Source organism: Dicentrarchus labrax, unplaced genomic scaffold (genome assembly GCF_905237075.1).
Source record: "Dicentrarchus labrax unplaced genomic scaffold, dlabrax2021, whole genome shotgun sequence".
In the NCBI taxonomy this organism is placed as follows: Eukaryota; Metazoa; Chordata; class Actinopteri; family Moronidae; genus Dicentrarchus; species Dicentrarchus labrax.
The window spans coordinates 15871500-15889538 of record NW_026136707.1 but is presented as its reverse complement, the minus strand read 5'-3'; the positions used below and the strand labels follow the sequence as shown (position 1 = coordinate 15889538).

General features: G+C 39.8%; 1 protein-coding gene across 1 annotated transcript in view; it reads right to left on the bottom strand.

The window, feature by feature from the left end:
* The window catches only part of LOC127367349 (collagen alpha-1(XIV) chain-like), a 111641-nt gene that overhangs the window by 75420 nt on the left and 18182 nt on the right, over nucleotides 1-18039 (bottom strand). Inside the window, exons 5-18 of the mRNA XM_051407111.1 lie at nucleotides 11458-11613; nucleotides 11116-11235; nucleotides 10653-10817; nucleotides 10204-10368; nucleotides 9434-9585; nucleotides 8338-8467; nucleotides 7730-7875; nucleotides 7461-7590; nucleotides 7110-7249; nucleotides 6384-6510; nucleotides 4996-5135; nucleotides 2794-2926; nucleotides 2289-2324; nucleotides 695-837 (exon numbers count right to left, since the gene is read on the bottom strand). Of these exons, the coding sequence (XP_051263071.1) occupies nucleotides 695-837; nucleotides 2289-2324; nucleotides 2794-2926; nucleotides 4996-5135; nucleotides 6384-6510; nucleotides 7110-7249; nucleotides 7461-7590; nucleotides 7730-7875; nucleotides 8338-8467; nucleotides 9434-9585; nucleotides 10204-10368; nucleotides 10653-10817; nucleotides 11116-11235; nucleotides 11458-11613 (1883 nt within the window). The remainder of the gene's footprint in view (nucleotides 1-694; nucleotides 838-2288; nucleotides 2325-2793; nucleotides 2927-4995; nucleotides 5136-6383; nucleotides 6511-7109; nucleotides 7250-7460; nucleotides 7591-7729; nucleotides 7876-8337; nucleotides 8468-9433; nucleotides 9586-10203; nucleotides 10369-10652; nucleotides 10818-11115; nucleotides 11236-11457; nucleotides 11614-18039) is intronic.

Here is an 18039-nt window from a genome sequence, read left to right as displayed (position 1 = left end):
CTTCTGGCTTGGCCTGGCCTCTCCATCTTCTACTGCTCTGACACCACATTGGGAAATTAAAACAGGAGGGGAGGGAGGGAGGGAGTGGGGGGAAGTAAGGGGAGGGTGGTGCAAAGAGAAGAGGGGAAAACAGAAAAACAGAGAGACAGAAGGAGAGGAAGGGAGAGGCAGAGTATGTGTGAGTGCACGTGTGTGTGTGTGTGTGTGTGTGTGTGTGTGTGTGTGTGTGTGTGTGTGTGTGTGTGTGTGTGTGTGTGTGCATCAGTGATCAGGGTCAGTACACGGCACTGAGCTCAAGGGCTCTTAACACAGAGAGAGGAATCAGGAAGGAGAGGCCGAGTGGACCGGGACTAAAAGTGTAATCAGTTTTTTGATTGGAGTAGATGACCCGACACTGACCGCCACAGTGCCATCCAGTTGGCTGGAGGTGTGAAATAACAAGGATCCTCCTCCAAACACAACTCCAGTTTTGTCTATTCCATATAATCAGCGTTCACTACTCACCCGGGGAGACATTTGTGTGTGTTTACATGCTAGTGTTTGAGATCTGTGTTTGAATGTGACCATTGGAGAGTGACTTTAGACACTATGTAATAGGGATGTAAAAAAAGCTCTTAAAAGAGAGAAATTTCTACTTAATTATGTGTAAATGATTTGACTTTTACAGTAACAGCTCACAACTTGATCAACTCACAGACTCCTCTTTGTTGTCGCCCGTAAGGCCAGCGTAGGTGACCCTGTAGCTCTCCACGTGGGGGTCTTCCAGCTCCCATGATGCCTCTAAGCTCTGGGTGGTCTCGTCACCCAGCTGAAGGTTTCTCACAGCTTGACGTGCCACTGTCACACCACATCACAGACAACAGTTACTGTAGGATTTATGTATCAAACACAAATGCAAAATCTTGGCTTGAGCTGTGATTTCTTCACACTTTTAATGTGGATTGGTAAATTGTGGATTAGGAAAGTGTCAGTCAAATGCCAGTACGCTAAAAGAAAATCATAAAGGCTACTGTCAAAGTGCCAACATGCTCAGACAGCTGTGAGGTGCTGGATGAAGTTGCAGTAAAATCTGGCCCAGATGGAGCTCCTTTTTTTTTCTTATGAACACTACTTGGGAGTTTAAAAATAGCATTTCAAGTGTTTTTGTTTATTTTTTGTTTAATCAATCTTGATGATGGCTTTAAACCAAGTAGACATGTTTTAAAGTCTATGCAGTCCTGTGTGGATAGAAATCAGTGTGAGGGCTCCATACATAATTCAGCCTTAAACTATGAACAGAGACTCTGTCGCTCTCTTTGTGTCGGCCACTTTTGTGAAACCACAAGTTGTGATTCACAGGAGCACTTAAAAGTTTTAAACAAAGCAGATGTGCTGTTTTAAAGTTTCTAGGATAGTGAGGACAGGGAGTTAAGTAAGTATGCTTTTTAAGATTTTAGAGCTGTGAGTGGTGAAACTGCTCTGACTCTCGACTTAGCTGTAGCCTGCCCCTCATACAAAACACAATCCAGATGGCCTCCGGGTCGCCTCTGAGATAATGAAGTTTGAACTACAGTCATCTGGGTGAAGCCAACTTGGTAAACACACGTATAAAATCGCAAAAGATCTTCCAAACGGTTTTAATAACGCGCATCCTGCTAGAGAATGTTATCCGGGTTACAGTTTTGCATTCATCAACCTTAGTCAGAACAGACAGTGTGGAGCTTTTCTAAGCCCTCAGTAATTCTGGTTTGCTTCCTGAAACTAAATGAGCAACAAAGACCAAAAACTCTGCTTCGGGAACTTGCTAGAACTGTGGTTGCACTCTGGCAGCATCAGCATGCACTGGCAACTGGTAGAGCTTTTCACATTTCAATGGCAGTAGACTTTCTAGACAGATGCTTTGGCCTGAATCATGATTAAAATTTGGCCAGTCTGTCTGCCAGGATAGTTTTGTAAAGCAAGTACCGCTTGAACTTAGCCTGCGGCCCACTGGACACATGCAAGCAAAATTGTTTAAAGAGGCTCTCTTAAGGTTTTAATATGACAAAAATAATAAATACAAATGCATTTAATGGTACAATTTTAATCCAACATGACATGTCCAACCGTATCGCATCGTTTCAGGTAAATTTTTGGCTTTATCATACAATGACGATGTCAAGACAGGTTGCTTCACATTCATTTGCCTTACAGCCCAAAACTCAGCTATCAAACTGTAATCATGTGCAATATTTAGAGTGTGATGCTTTGAACACTTTCACAACAAACATTTGGGAATTTTACACAAAAGCAATTTGGACACTTCTTACCTGTGGTTGTGGTAGCAATCGTTGTTGCCACGGCCACTGAGGAAATACAGAGAGAATAAATCAGATAATTGGATAGAAACTCTCATCAACAACTCTCTGTATCAATAACTAAGGCAATTAGATAGAAATACATAACAAATCATTGATGGGAAAATAGATTTTCGTCTTCTGAGATAAGCAGTGACAAACAAATCAATGCAAATGGACTCATGCAGAGCTCTGCTTTGAACTCAGAAATGGTAATTTTACGATCGTAAAGGTATGTGTGATTGGACTATTCTCAGCAGACAATGGCACTTTGGTGAAGAGGGTTAGTTAGGTCACAGGCTAATTTCCACATCAGTGCAACTAAGGGGATCTTACACGTCTCTTTCTCTCATCTCTGGAAGTTTTTAGATTCTGACTTTTGGCAAGTTTTTTCTTGATTAGATTTGAAATACCCAGACTGCCTGAGTAAGAAACAAAATAGCTGTACATGCCGGTCAAACAGGCTAATGTCACTTACATGTGGTATCTATAACAGAGACAGTGTCACTCTCGGATTCGTCCTTGAATACGGCCGTCAGCATAACTTCGTACTCTGTAGATGGACTCAGACCGATCAGGCTGTATCTGTTATCAGTTCCACTCAAGACCACCTACAGCAGAGAAACACACACATTCTTAGTTTCATATGACTTCCAAAAATATCTGAACAGTAAACTGAACAGTATTATGAAGGACAGTTGTCACTGAATGTTTATAATGTTGCACTTTCATCCAGAGCTATAATCTGAGTTTAAAGGTGTCTGTATTACCAACTTGAACTTGAAAACTATAAAAACAAGCAAAACCTAATAAGTTCTTTCCATTTTAAATGACATTTTGTCATGTTGTGTTTCACAATATGATGTTAACATTTTAGGCAATCTTCTTCTGTTTTGTAGCTCCATTTGTTGCTACTATATTTGCTAAAAGAAAATAAATAAGAAGAGTTTCCTAAGTTACGCTCAAGATGTGATAGAAATCTGGGCATTAACCAACAGTCTGACAAGATTATTTATACTCTAAGTGCAACACCAGACTTTCAAAACCAAGGTCATCACTGAATTTTAGTAGAGAAAGCTGCTAAAAACATAAAATAACAAATCGCCTCAGTGCTCGTAATTTCAGTCATGAAAACAGCAGGAAATCGTGGTGCATATTTTAAAAAGCTGGTGTCTATGAAAACAAACTGTATGGGGAATTGGTTGTAATACCACGTTGAATAAATTATGAATTGTAGAAATTAAGTTCACCGCATTTAAAAGTACTTTATGTTAAACAAAAATACAATCTGACTGAAGGCCAATGTAAGACTTACAAAGATGATCATCATAATATGACTAATTCAGAAATGTGTGGTTTCCCCTGAATACAACAGTCAGTTGGATCAAGTACTGCTGCAGGACTCCAAACGACCACAATAATTTGTACGACACAGAAAGGGATTAGACCCCAAGGTAAATACAAAGAGGTCATCAAAAGTACAGCCTGCTTCCATGGAGAGCAACACTGAAATTGGAATTTACTGTAGATGACTCAATAAACATATTATGTGCAGGAATTTGGTTCCTTGCAGAGCTCTTTGAGGCACAGTTACATGCAAATTTCACCAGTGGGGCCGGCCATTTGATTTTTCACTGGAGCAAGTGCATCTTTATTGATTCATTACCTCTCTATTCTTTGTACATTTCCTTGCATTTAGTCAGACGTCTTTCTATATTTTATAGCATTGCCATGTGCAGTACTTAACTGATTTAAGAGTAGAGTCAATCAGATATTGTATTGATTAACAAAGAGCACAGAAAGACCCAAAACTTGCTTTCAAAACAGCACGAAGGAACAAAAGAATCAATGATATAATTTACCCTTCTCATGGATCTGTAGTTTAGCATTAAGTTTTAGTCTGTAATCTTTTACTCTGTTTGTGTATCGGTGTCTGTGTGGCTGTTTGATTGTATTATGTTTAATCTCCTCTCAGATATAACAATACAAAGCAGTTGGTGGAGGATGTAAATGTGTGTTTGTGTGGACATGTGTAGAGTATGTGGGTGAGAGACAGAGAAAAGCTGCGTGTATCCCTTTCTCTATGCTGGCGGAATTACCAGCCCACCTCTCCAACTCCCCAGAGTGTTATTTTCAGCTCTGATGACTCTCAGAAAAACACACAAACACACACACTTACACAACATGAGCACACACACAAACACACACTGTTACGGACCTAAGGGCTCTATCGCTGGAGTCCAGCTGTCTCTAAACCCCAGATCATGGTAATAAAATACCCAAGCCATTAATTTCTGGATTTATTTAGCTTTTATTTATACTCAGCCATGGCAGAGGTTTTACCAGCTACCAGTAGTGTAGTTAAGCGTATATGCAAGTGTATAGAGTACAGGCTCCCTTTTATCTGGGCACATGGAGTGCAGCCACTTTCTCTGGAGATAGAGATAATAAGTGGACCCCTGGCTAAATGAAAAATTAGCAATCTATGCAGGTTATTTATCTTTTGATGCTCAAATATAAACTGGTTTATTATTTTTATCACATTTCTTGTTTCATGCCTATAGCGTTGACAATGATCTGTCTTCACTGTCACATTTCATGTCTTGATGGTGAAAACATCTTCAAGAAAACTGTGTCCAAAAACAAACACCTCCACATACGGTGTTTTATTAGTACTGACCTCCTTTGTGTCACCACCTGTTAATGGTGCCCAGGAGAGTTTGTAGAGGGCGATGTCATTGGCTGAGTGATCCCAGCTGACCTGGAAGCCGTCGGTGCTGACATCATTGGAGCGCAGATTCAAAGGACCAGGAACTGGAGCTGAGAGGTAGAGATTGAGTTTATTTGCATTTTCATTTTTCTTTTACCCTTAAGTGTTATTTGCATGCTGCACATTTTTTAACAATGTTCCAATTTTGCCTTAATTTTATGCAGTAGGCTATTTACAGAGTATTCTGCACTGGTTTTTCCTCTGTATGCCTCCCAATTAGCAGTATATGACCTGCCCTACTGGGCAATAGACAAAGAACTGACCGGTGGGTGCTTGGCGGCACTGCAACTGCAGGATGCAATTTTCTTGGAAATGGTGCATGAAAAAAATACTGCTGTGGTGTAACAACACATATTTTAAATGCTAGTACAAACATTGAATGTTTGTTTCCACAAATAACTGCAGCTGCAAAAAAAACTGAACATACACTCTGGTTGCACCAAGCCAGAGTAAGAATGAAACTGTGTCATTGTTTCACAGTGAAAAATATGAAAAGTTAAAATACCAATGTGCATTATGCAACAAGTAGTATGGTAAAAGCCCCATAACCATGAGCTAGCTTCAGCGGCACGATCACAGACCTGACTGCAGGGGCCAATTTATTTTTAGGTTAACAGTTCTTAAGTTAACTGTTCAGCAATTATCCTAACTTACAACAACTCTGTTGTACCACAGCATTTTGATGTGAACTCTGATCAAGCAGGTTCCCACCATTTCACAGTCCTTCACAAAAAAACCTTACAATTGCTAACACATCAAACTAAAACTAACAAATCCAGCTCCCTTTCTTAAACCTGCTCCATTGAACAAAGTTTGCCAGGAGATAAATAGAAATCAACATGGCCCTTAAGAGTGAGTATTTAATAGCTTCTTGCCAGAAATACATTTCTTTCAGCTGACTCAGCACTGGAGTCCAACTGCTGGTTGCTTAAAGGGATATTCCTACAAATCAATATCTGTTAGCGTGACAGAATAGTAAGGGACAGTGAAATGACCTTTTAATGTGACTGGGCTATTATGCTGAGGTGTAAATGAGATGGGCAGACTGCCAAAATAGCAGAAGGACCAGTATGGGTAATAAAATTCAACACCGTTTGGCACTAAGAGAGAAATGGTTTGCCTTCTAATGGTATTGATACAACTATTTTCAAGAAAATTGAGACAGAATTGTTTTCAGCAGAGATGGTGACAATGGTAAATGGGATAACACCAATATGGAAGACTAATTGAACTATAATAATAAAAAAAAAGAACAAATGTATCCTTACAGTCAAAAAGCGACAAAAAGCTTTTCTTACTGGTAGTGAATCCGTCTGTGAGTGGCTCTGATTGGCCCACGTCGTACACAGCGTAGATGGCCACTGAGTACTCCATCAGAGACCTCAAATCACTGAGGTCATAAGAGTTCATATCTCCCACCTCCACCTGCACAACACACAAAGACACATGACATATCCACACAAAAACCCAGTTATGTCTATACAAACATAGAATAGTTCAACCAGTCAGCTAAAAGGGTGACAAACCCACTAAAACGTCCACTAACAGAGTTTCTTCTAGTTCTCGTTATTTAGTTTGTTGTTTGCAATAGTGCCTCTGTAATTGGACGTTGACCAGGCTTTCCAAAAGAATAAACTTCAGGATTAATGTGTACTGACGTGCTGCTAGTGTTTGGTAAACACATCTGACACAAGCACACATTTTTACTGTATGTGCAAGTTTTAGGAGTTTGTACAGCTTGTGCTGAAGCACATGCACACTATTGCAATATCCGTTTATTTTTCAAGATGATTTCTATCAGTGCTCAATACGAATTTTAGTCTGACCTTTTCATACTAAGAACAAAAATTCTTACAATTAATCTCCCCTTTTGTTCTATCCTGCCACCCTCTTTTTTCACTTTTTCCCATCTCTTCTCAACCCGATGCAGATGCTCAAAGATTAAAAATGCTGTCAAATAAAATGATAGAGAAGAAATACATCTTAAAGACATAAAATCACAACGTCATGTGTGTGACACACACCTCCTGCGTGACTAGTCCATCTGTCTTGACCCACATGATACGGTAACCTTTAACTCCTCTGGGCGCAGGGTCCCAGCTGATGTGGGCAGAGTTGTGAGTGATGTCAGAGAACTGGAGATTGCTGGGAGCACTCAGCGGTACTTGGGGGAGAGAGAATATGTTGGTTTGGTGTGTATTTGTAAACTCTTGCACTTTTAGCTGTGTAGGAACCAGTTTTAAAAGTTTTTTGGGACTGTTTGAGGATTTACTTGTTTTTACAGATAAGATTAGATTAAGATTCAGAATGAAGGCCCTCATAATGATAGAAGTAAAAAAAGAAACTGTATGTGTGTGTGCTTGTGCATTACTCACATGTAGTTTCCTGGTTTGTAATAGGGTCTCCAGCTTCCTCTCCATACATGGCATAAACAGTGACGGTGTATTCAGTGTGAGGAATGAGACCATCCAGCTCCAACTCAGTCACTGCATCCGATAACTTGACCTACAGACAAACAAACACGCACAAATGCAGCATTTAAAACAAACCCTTGGACTCCCAGATACTGTTTAAAACTATGAATTGAATAAGGATTAATCTGTTCAATATATCTTTTATTTCTTCTTTTACTTTCTTTCAATACCTCCTTCTCATCCATGTCTCCAGCAACTGAAAGTGGTGCATACAGCAGCATGTAGCCAGAGACTCCATCCACACTGTCCCATCTTGCCTTAATGGTGCTCTGAGTCACATCAAACAGCTGGAGGCCCGTCACCGTGGGAAGGGCCACTACACACACACACACACACACACGCACGCACGCACACACACACACACACACACACACACACACACACACACACACACACACACACACAGACAAACATACGGCACAGTTTAATCAAGGAGGACTCATACTAATAAACTTGGTCTTTTGATTTGATTTTGTGATTTTGATTTTGTTTGAGTTTCAGAAATTGTTAGAATATCACAACACACAGTTTTGGCAGGATGTTTAGCACTATATAAATCAATTTAATAGAATTTAACTGATGTTAATTTTAGTGGACGTGTAAAAGAACCTCATCTTCCTGTATTATGAATGAAAAGTTTACAATATGTCTGGCTTCCATAGCTGTCAAACTTCCAAGCCATTGTTATTAACTTGTGATCTCAGATGTTGACTGAAGCATTGGTGTGAGGTTTTGTAAGTACATTTCTGCATGTGTTTGTGTGCAAGAATAAACTTACGGGTTGTTTCTGATCCTCTCAGAGCCTCACTTGCCTCTTGAGCGTACACAGCAAACACAGCCAGCTGGTACTCCGTGAGAGAGCTGAGATGCTGTAACACTACTGAAGTTTCACTACCATCCACTACCGCCTGGAGACCAGGAGGAGGAAAGGGGGAAGGGTGAAATATGATGGAAGGCACAGGGAGAAAAGAAGAAATGGGGTGCGGAAATGGGTGGGAGAAGAAGAAAAGGAGGGAGAGGTAGGGGGACAAAGAATGGCAGGAAAAATGGAAAGTGGGGCAATAAAATAGGGGAAGATGAAATTGACAAATGGAAGAGAGGAATGAGAGAGGATGGCAGGGCAGGAAAGAGAGATTGAAAGAGAATGGTAGAGCAAGGGAAAAACAATCGATTTATTGAATGGGATAAAGCACAAACGTCTAAAGCAAAATAATATTTTTTCATTCTGATCTGAATGGATGACAGTTGTGATACAGATTAGGTCCGGGCTGAGCCAGCTGGAAAGGTCTCCTCACATGCGGCTCCAGACCATCTGGTCCCTGTAAACCCAGCTAAGCAAAAGATTTAATGGTTTCTGTGGTCAAATGTTCTGGAAAAATCAAGCAGGTGCCTGGATCAGCCAGAGTATCATTTCTAGCGGGCCTTCATTACCTGCATGGATGTTCAGGGGATTTGTGAATGGAGGGGATGAGAGCGAGAGGTATGGATGAATGATACCACCAGCACCTCAGGGAAAAACTGAGCTCAATCCATACCTGCCTGAAGACCTCAGATACAGTGACTCTCATTGGTGTAGTAAATATGATGGAAAACCAGAGCCTACTCTGGCTTAGACCCACCTCTCTGAGACTCCTGAACTCAGTATTTTTTTAGTCTTGCTTTTGTTATAATGCGTATGCATGAAAAGGTTTCAGGTTACAGTGAACCTCATTAGATTTGTAAGCTGTGTGAATGATATGGGTATTTGTTAATTTCATATAGTGATACAATTGTTTTTGGTGGTTATTTCCTCCATCAGCTTTTCCTAATTAAACTTAAAGACACATTTTTAGTACAGTAAACGTAATGGTGCTCTTAGCAAACACAGTATATACCTCCTGTGGTTCTCCTCCCTGAGCAGGGTAATAAACCACTCTATATTTCTGTACGTGTCCAGGGGCGTGGCTCCATGAAATCCGAAAGCTTCGGGCCATTACTTCTGATGTCACCAGGTCAAGTGGTGCCCCCGTCGTCTCTGGTGTCTGTTCTGAAGAAATAAAAGCATACAAAAAGGAAAGGATAAGAGATTGCATCAGATTCAAATAAATCACTGCCAGTGAGGGACTTTTAAGTAGAAAAACGTACTCGCATTGAGGATCAGAGTAACAGGAGATAGTGGTGAAATATAATCAAAACATATTAGACTGGATTTATGGTGTCCTTTTAAAGACTTCCCCTTTCTTGTTTTTTCATCCTGCATCTTTATATCCACAGAGATTGAAACTTGTTAGAGGAAAAATCAGGATGATGAAAGAAGACAATGTGTCCTAAAATAATCACTTTTTTTTATAGCAGGATACCATTTCTATTTTGCTGCTATATGAAACCGCCCTCCCAATAGAGAATTGGCATTAAATACGACCATCTCTAGCCACTGAAGCTTTATCTAAATATAAAGGGGTTTATTCACACCAGTCATTTAAGGAAACATTAGGAAGAGCCAAAGTAATCACTGTCGACTTGACTACTTATACTTTGCTTACTTTGAATAGTTAATGAGCTGAGTGGAGTTACTACTCTAGTTTGTAAGTGCATAAAAATGCTTAACTGAGATATTACGTATGCATAACTGCTGCACAGTCCCTCTGTCTCATTGTCTCCTTACTCTGCTTGATGTCCTTGTCTTGCTGCACCACTTGTTCACACACTGTTCTAGTCAGTCCCTCCACTATGGAGCTCATGATGTTGAAGTCGGCCACATTGTACACATGAGTGTCGCTCGGCTCTGAGGCGATGGAATGCAACTCGTTCTCATCGGCATTCTTCACACCTGGGAAGGTAAGGGCAAATGTATGATTGTTAGCATTACATTTAGAGATTAACAAGCATTCTCCTTATAAATACATGATAGCACAGTAGGGGAGTAAAGTATTGAGGAAGTTTAGTTCCAAGTGCAAGTGTTTTTTTTTAACTCATTGTGGCACAGATCAGGGTGGGAAATTAGCACCAGCAACCAGCCAAATGCTGGTCAGTGGCTGGAAGATGTTCACATTTAAAAAAATCCCAACCTGGATGTCACTCTTCATGAGTGTGTTTGTGTTTGTCCATTCTCACCAATAGCAAAAAGCTCAACGCCAGCATTTTGCAGGCTCTCTGCAGGTGGTATGACGTCATCCTGCGACTTCCCGTCCGTGATGAGGATCCCAATCTTGGGTACACCGACCCGTGAGCCAGATTCAGGCTTGAAACAGTTCTCCAGGATAAACATCAACGCAAGGCCTGGACAGACAAAGAGGGAGACACAGGAGGAGGAGGGATGAAGGAGGGAGACACAAAGAGGGGGAGCAGGGTGGATGAATTGATAATGAAAAGGAGACAAGGATGAAAAAAAAAATTCAAGAGAGATAAGTAAGTATAAAAGAACAGGAGCAGGAGAAGAATGGGAAAGTAGTGTATGGTGCGACAAAAAGGAGAAAAGGAAAGAAGAAAAGTTTTCTATTTACAAATTCTTAACAAGTTAAACTAGTATCCTGTACGGGTTAACATAAAAAAAGATAGTATATGTGAAATCCAGCACCTGTGAGAGTATTTCCTCCTTTGTATGGCAGATTCTTGACGGCATCAATGACCGCATCTTTGGTGTAGAAAGTATTTAGATGCCACTCTATCCTGGGATCACCACTGTACTGAGCCAGACCTACAAACACATATACATATACATACACAACTTGTCATTTGCTTGTATTATATGCTTACTTAGACACAATAGCCGATACATAAACAGCACTATATTCTGACACAATGAGTAAAATCAATACAATCTGTATTAAAGAAATTAAAACATTTAAACAAACATCAATAGACCATATTGGTCCCATGGTGCACCATCTGTTCAAGATGGGAAGTAGCAGGGACCCACCTATCCTTGTCTTATCGATGCCAACATCAAAGGCATTGACCAGGTTTTCCAAGAACATGCGGACCAGCCGGAAGTTAAGCCGACCAATACTCCAGGAGCCGTCCACCAGGATCACGATGTCTGCAATGGCCTCAGTGTGGCACACAAACTGATCTACTAAAAGAAGGAGAGGAGACCGACACACATGAATTCACATTCACCTCAGCCAGGGACAAACAGCCAGAATGAAGGACTAATCAATAGATAATTGAAAAGATAACTCCCTTTGAAAACAAAATGCTTTTACTTCTGATGTGCAGGTTTCTCAGACAAAACTCAGAAAATACGATAAATTCACAAGTCTGCAGGTTTCAGATTTTCTTTATTGAACAAAATGACACAAATACAAACACACAATATGAACCTTAGTCAACTGCCCAAGCTCTAACACACATCCTGCATCTGCTCTTCTTATCTGGCTTTACAAAACATGTAAAATAAATCCCCCTAAAAATAGCATCTTGGGAGTCTCCTTTGAACTATGTGCTGTTCTCTTTTTTTATCTGACTTCTTTTTCTTGGAATTACTGACTAAACAAATTATCCCAAAAACTGACTCACTCTTCATTTGAAAGACTGAAATATAAAGAGAAATGTTACATGTGAAACCTCCCACATGATAACAGAAATGAGTCCAAATTGTGGAAGCGGTCACACACACACACACACACACACACACACAGAGAGAGAGAGAGAGAGAGACCTATTAACGCACACACACAGACACACTTTTATTAGTTCATTTATCATAATTCCATAACTGCTTATCTTGTCATCCTGCCCGGTATCATACCCTATAAATGAATACATCCACTTAACATTGTATCATAAATCCCTTATCTGTTACACTGGTAATAGTGAATAACCCAGAAGATGCTGATATGGTTGGAGATTTGTGTATAAATGAAGAAAAACAGTAAAACACAGTGCTGACTGTAGGAAACGTGACTTACTCTGCATTTTTGAGTGTTTTTTTACATATTCTGTCCATTAAGGTTCAAATGCTCCAACAACAGATGCTAGTTTAGTGGCTCAGGTGCATACTGGGTAATTGCAATGTCCTGTGTTAGTCCTAAGACCTTTTGTTATAATCGTGTTTCGCTTTTGTTCTCTCTGTACAGTCATCAACTGTAAAATAATACATTGCCATTTGCTGGAAAAAAGGAAATTTTACTGTATTTTGGCAAGCAATTTATCTATAAAAAAAGAGAAAACATTTACTGTACCACCTGTGCTAGTTGTGCTTCTATCTCAGGCCAACACTATCTCAAGATTGAAATTCATAAATGACACATTCTGTCACGATAAACCACACAGGTATTCGTTTCAAGGAGTGATTTTTGATGTCAGTCAGACAGACACAGACAGAGCCTTCTGTCTGTGTCTGTCTGACTGTTTGAACCGTCCATCTGCTACAGATGGCAGATGGAGGAGAGGAGAGAAGACAACGAGGTCGAGAGATAGCTGATGACAATCTTTGGTTTGCAAATGCATAAAATATGACTGAGGTGCTATTATAAAATACTCTTTAGGTATTCTTTAAAAATAGCCAGGAAGATTATGAACATATCCTACATAATGAGTACATAATGAGTCATAGGGATGCAGTAAGGACTCTTTTTAAAGAACCTACTGTAGAGAAGAGAAGAGAAGAGAAGAGAAGAGAAGAGAAGAGAAGAGAAGAGGTAGCTTAGTCTGAGCGTTTCAGCAAAATGGCAAAAGGCCGAGGGGTCAAAGAGTGAAAAGATGATTCTTTGTAGAGTTTCCCTTCTTACAAAACAAACAAGCATGGCCTTTAAAGAAAATGTAAGGTTAAAGAATAAAAAGAAAGAACCATAACTAAGCACCAGAAAGGCTTCTTTAAAGGCGATATAAGACGCACACAAAGACACAGATCAACTGAGGAGCTATTCTATAATAAAAAGTGAGAGACATTCAGGGGGTGTTGCTGCTGTTGACAGTGCGGGTAAATAGAGAGATGAAGGACTTATGGTTAAGAGAGAAAGAGTCAGAGAGGGAGAATGGGGTACTGTGCAATGTGAAAAGCCATCAGACGAAAGAAATGGTAAACAAAGGATTAGAGGGTCCTAATCACAGCTAATTACAGCTCGCTGACCATTCCCTGGCCTATTGTTTGCAGGGTGGTGAGAACGTCCTTCAACTAGGCCTGACACTGGTGTTTTACATCTGAACCAATAATCAGGGTTGACCCTCTCCTTCACATTATCCCTGTTGACGTCTGTAAACAGTTTAGTTGAATTTCAAGGGTCGTTTTACCTCAAAGAAATCATTTGTTGCCATTTGTGATAATATAGTCTGAGAAACAACTTCCATAATTGCCAAAGGTAGATAATCCATCTCAGTAAACACGAAACCCTGAGTCAAAGTTGGATTTTACTGTTATTTCACTGCACTCAGGTTGTGTGTGCATTACATTATGCTCAGTTTTCTGTCACTCACCTGACAGTACAGAGAAATGGAAGTCTCTGCAAAACCGTACAAACTTAAATGCATTTGTTGCAGGTCTTTGCTAACTGGGTACTTGTTAATTTCAAGCAACAGTAGATTTAATGAAAGCTTTGTGTTAAGTAATGGAATACTAACAAACCTAATTACATTCAGATTGCATACTTTGCCTTTATTGGGTAGTGTTACCTATAGTTGTGAAGGGAATGTGACTTGATCAAGTATTCTTGATCAAGACCTGAATTTCTGAAAACAGGAGGACCTTATGTTTTATCATATAAGTCAAGTATAAGTAAAATATATGTCATAAAATGTTCTTTAATAAATGTTACTATTTTTATTTTGATTATTAACACTGATGATCAATCAAGCGCACACTGTACATGTATATCAAATGTGTGCATTTTTTTCAATGCTTTATTTAAAGAGAGTTTGAGCAACGTTGCAAATCATTTTGACAGATCTTACAGTAATGATTTATGTTATTGTTATGTTTCTGCATCAAAAACATAAAAACGTTATGAAGTAAATGTATTTGATTTTGACTAAATGTGGGCGTCGGTGTGTTATGCTTCTCACTAATTAACATTTAAGAATATAGACTGTAAGCAGACTTATGTATGTCAAAGTTTTACACCATGTCCTCTAATGAAACTATTTTACATATCTGTAGAATCTATCTGAATATAATTTAGTAATCAACCGACAATTTTTTAAATGTAATTAGAATGACTTTGGCAATCACGTTGCAGATGACTGTAAAGCATTAAATAGATACAAAGAATATAGTTAAGGGAGACAGGGGGATGGGAAATCAAAGCCTTGCATACAGTACATGGACCTACACGTACACATGCACACAATAATGTTTCCCTCCCGACAACAGATGTCAGAGAGAATGCTTCCAGTATCTGACTACTGTAGTTGCTATTGAATCCCTCTTCTCTCCCTCTTCTGCCTGACTGCCAGACAATAGCAGGGTTGTCAAAGGTCCCTCAGCTCCTTCTAAGCCCCATCTGCCTTTCTTCTACTTCTCCCCCTCCTCTTCTCTACCTCTTTCCCCCACTTTTCTGTTCCCGTCTAACGCCTTTGCTGTGGGTCATGGTGCAGTTCCTGGGAAACAGTAGGGATCTGTGTGCGCACATGAGGGAGAAAACAGTGTGAAAGGAAGGAAAGGAAACAAGTGAAGCACAGAGGAAGAAAAACAGTGAGAAGGCAAAACGCTGTGTTTGGGTTTGATGAAATACCGCAGATATATTGACAGGTTCTGCGCTGCCAAGATTTTCCTTCGTCCAAGTCTATGGTTACTCCTGTTCTTCTCTGCCTCTCTCCACTCCTCTATCTCACTCTGTCCATCCTTGTGGCTAACTAATAAGAGGCCAGCTTTGTTTGGCACCAAACTCTTTCTTAAACACTCCACCAACTAAAACAAACTGCCATGGCAAAGCTATATACACATCAATCTCTACTATAATATCTGCATGTGTGCATACGTTCTTTTATATCTATTCATTTGGAGACCAAAACAATATGAACATTTTGGAAAATGTTTGTCCAAACTTTTTTGCATTCACACATTCACGGTTTCTGAACAGGCCCTTTAATGGTACAGGCGTCACAGTTTAAGGTCAGTTTTGATGCTAAGATAAAGTAAGAGTGGCCAAAGTTTAAACTTATTTGCACACTGTGTATTGGTCATGGGATGACACATCTGTACCAGATCTCTGTATCTGTATTACATTTAACAACCCTTTTAGTTCCACTATCTGCTGACAGTTTCTAGAGTCATGGATGGCAGAAGTACTACTACAGCAGCAGAGTTTGGCTAGTTTTCTTCCCTCCACTGGAAAGCATATTACACCTCAGCCAGCCACTGGAGCCGAAACACGCATTTCAGTCAACCAAAGTGACTTCTGGGTGTGCACAACACACACAACACACAAGAGTATCGTAGGTATTTGAGCTTTACTTGCCTCCCATGTTGCAGTGGGTTTCACTTTTAACTTAACAAAGTGTTTATGTAAGAAAGTTTAATACTAAGCTAAACTTTATTAAACTTAATCTATATAATATATATAATCATGTGCAAGAGAGTCGCTATCTACTGAGAAAATGTTGCTGTGTTTAAAAGTTTTGTTGGCATATGGCTTGAAATATAATATTTACTGTGATTAGAATAGCTAAATGTGGCTAGTGGCAGTAGCATAGCGATTATGTTCATTATTTTAAACAGCTGTTTCATAAATGCAAAATTGCAGCCTTTTTTCTGTTTCAGTTGCAAATATAAAACAAATTTGATTCAAAATAAAAACATTAACGATAGCTCCACTCAATTCTAGTGCACCAGTAAGTCATGACAGTGTGAAAATGAGCCAAAATTACAATACGAGGTTTCTGAAACCAAAACAGCTTCTGCTCAAACGTTTCATGTCATCAAGCTGAAGTTGCAGATTTGTGTCCATGTCTCTATATTCACTGATTGTGAACCAGCAGGTTGGCTGAACTACATCTGAACCTTATTTGCATAGAACGACATGATTAGAAAAGGCGCTGCCATCACTGAACCTATTTACAATTGGACAAACACCAACCATAACTGGCATGCGAGCGTGTGATTAGACAGACCGTCCACCTGGTGTCCATGAGAGAGTGAGCAACTGCATTTTACAACTCAGCCCACAGTCTGCAGCGCTGTGGGAAAAATGATGTGGCTTCTTGACAATTGAATTAACTCGTGTGGGAGTGGAGAAATGGGTATTAAAAATGTGAGTTCAACAATGGAAGCCACTGTTTTCTGGCTGCGACTTGTGGCAGAGTGAAGACAGATATGCAGCGACAAAGACGAGGAACAGAACTGGGAACAAGAAGAGTTGTTATAGACGGGTAATATAAGCAGCAGTTAGTAGCAGTAGCAGTACATAAACACAAATAAAGCACATACAGGTTTAAGCACATACACGTACAGTATGGGCTACATGTTATCCGCCAAGCAGGCCAGATTAATTAAAGCAAAGCAGATTGCTTTGTAATCTCCTACTCCCAGGAGGTAACAGACACACTCAAACATATGGATATAGCTGAGAGAGTAATGTATGCACAATACACAAACAAATACAGAGACTCACAAAACACATCTTCAATTGCACACACTTATCTAGTTTAGAAAACTTTTCTACCCCGTCTTCCTTCTCTTTGTCGCACTCTCTCTTCTCATTAACAGTAGCTCTTCCCAGCCGGCCTTGATTTATTGCTGACCTCTATTTAGCCAGGGATCAGTGGAGTGTGCTGTCATTTCAATCTCTCTCTAGTTAAGTTTTATTTCCCCTGCCACTGTGATTGTGTTCCAGGGTCTGGAATTAACATTGAGAACAGTGACAGACGTGCGGATAGATGGATAGTAGCAGCGACAGTGCCTACGTTGGTGAGAACATTCCCCTTATTCCTTTGGCAAAAGTTTAATTCCTGTGTGAACCTGCTCTTAGAAGAGCACTTCACCTCCAACATTAGGCTAATTGATTACAAAAATAATAGGACGTTTATTCCCAGAAAGTTTAACATAAGTTGATAGGTTTGATTTTGATATATTAATCCACTCTGTATAAAATTACTCCTCAGTGAAATGATGACATGGAAATTTTATTATACAGTAGGCGAACTGCCTCTTTTATGGTCACCCCTGAGAGATGTTTTCTCAATATATCATTTCAGGATGAATAGTAATAAGATCCATTTCTCCTGCCTGCTGTTTATCATGTAGAACCTAATGTTTCAATACAAGCAATTTCCTGTATGTTGTGCAGAAACTGTCCACTTTAAATCAATACAGTCTGGTCCTTTCCACCTCATCTGCTCATGTGTAGGTGTGCTTGCTAAGTGCTCTACCAAACTGAGATGAAAATGTGGATAACATTTAAAGAGACAGCCAGAATGAAGCCATAATGAAGTGAAATACTGACCTTGCTGGCCGGTTTTTCAAATCATAACTTACAGTACACCTATTTAACCACTTGTGCCAAAGAGGAGACAACATTTCTTGTAATTTTACACCAGAATTCCATTATGTTCACTTCCCAGAAGA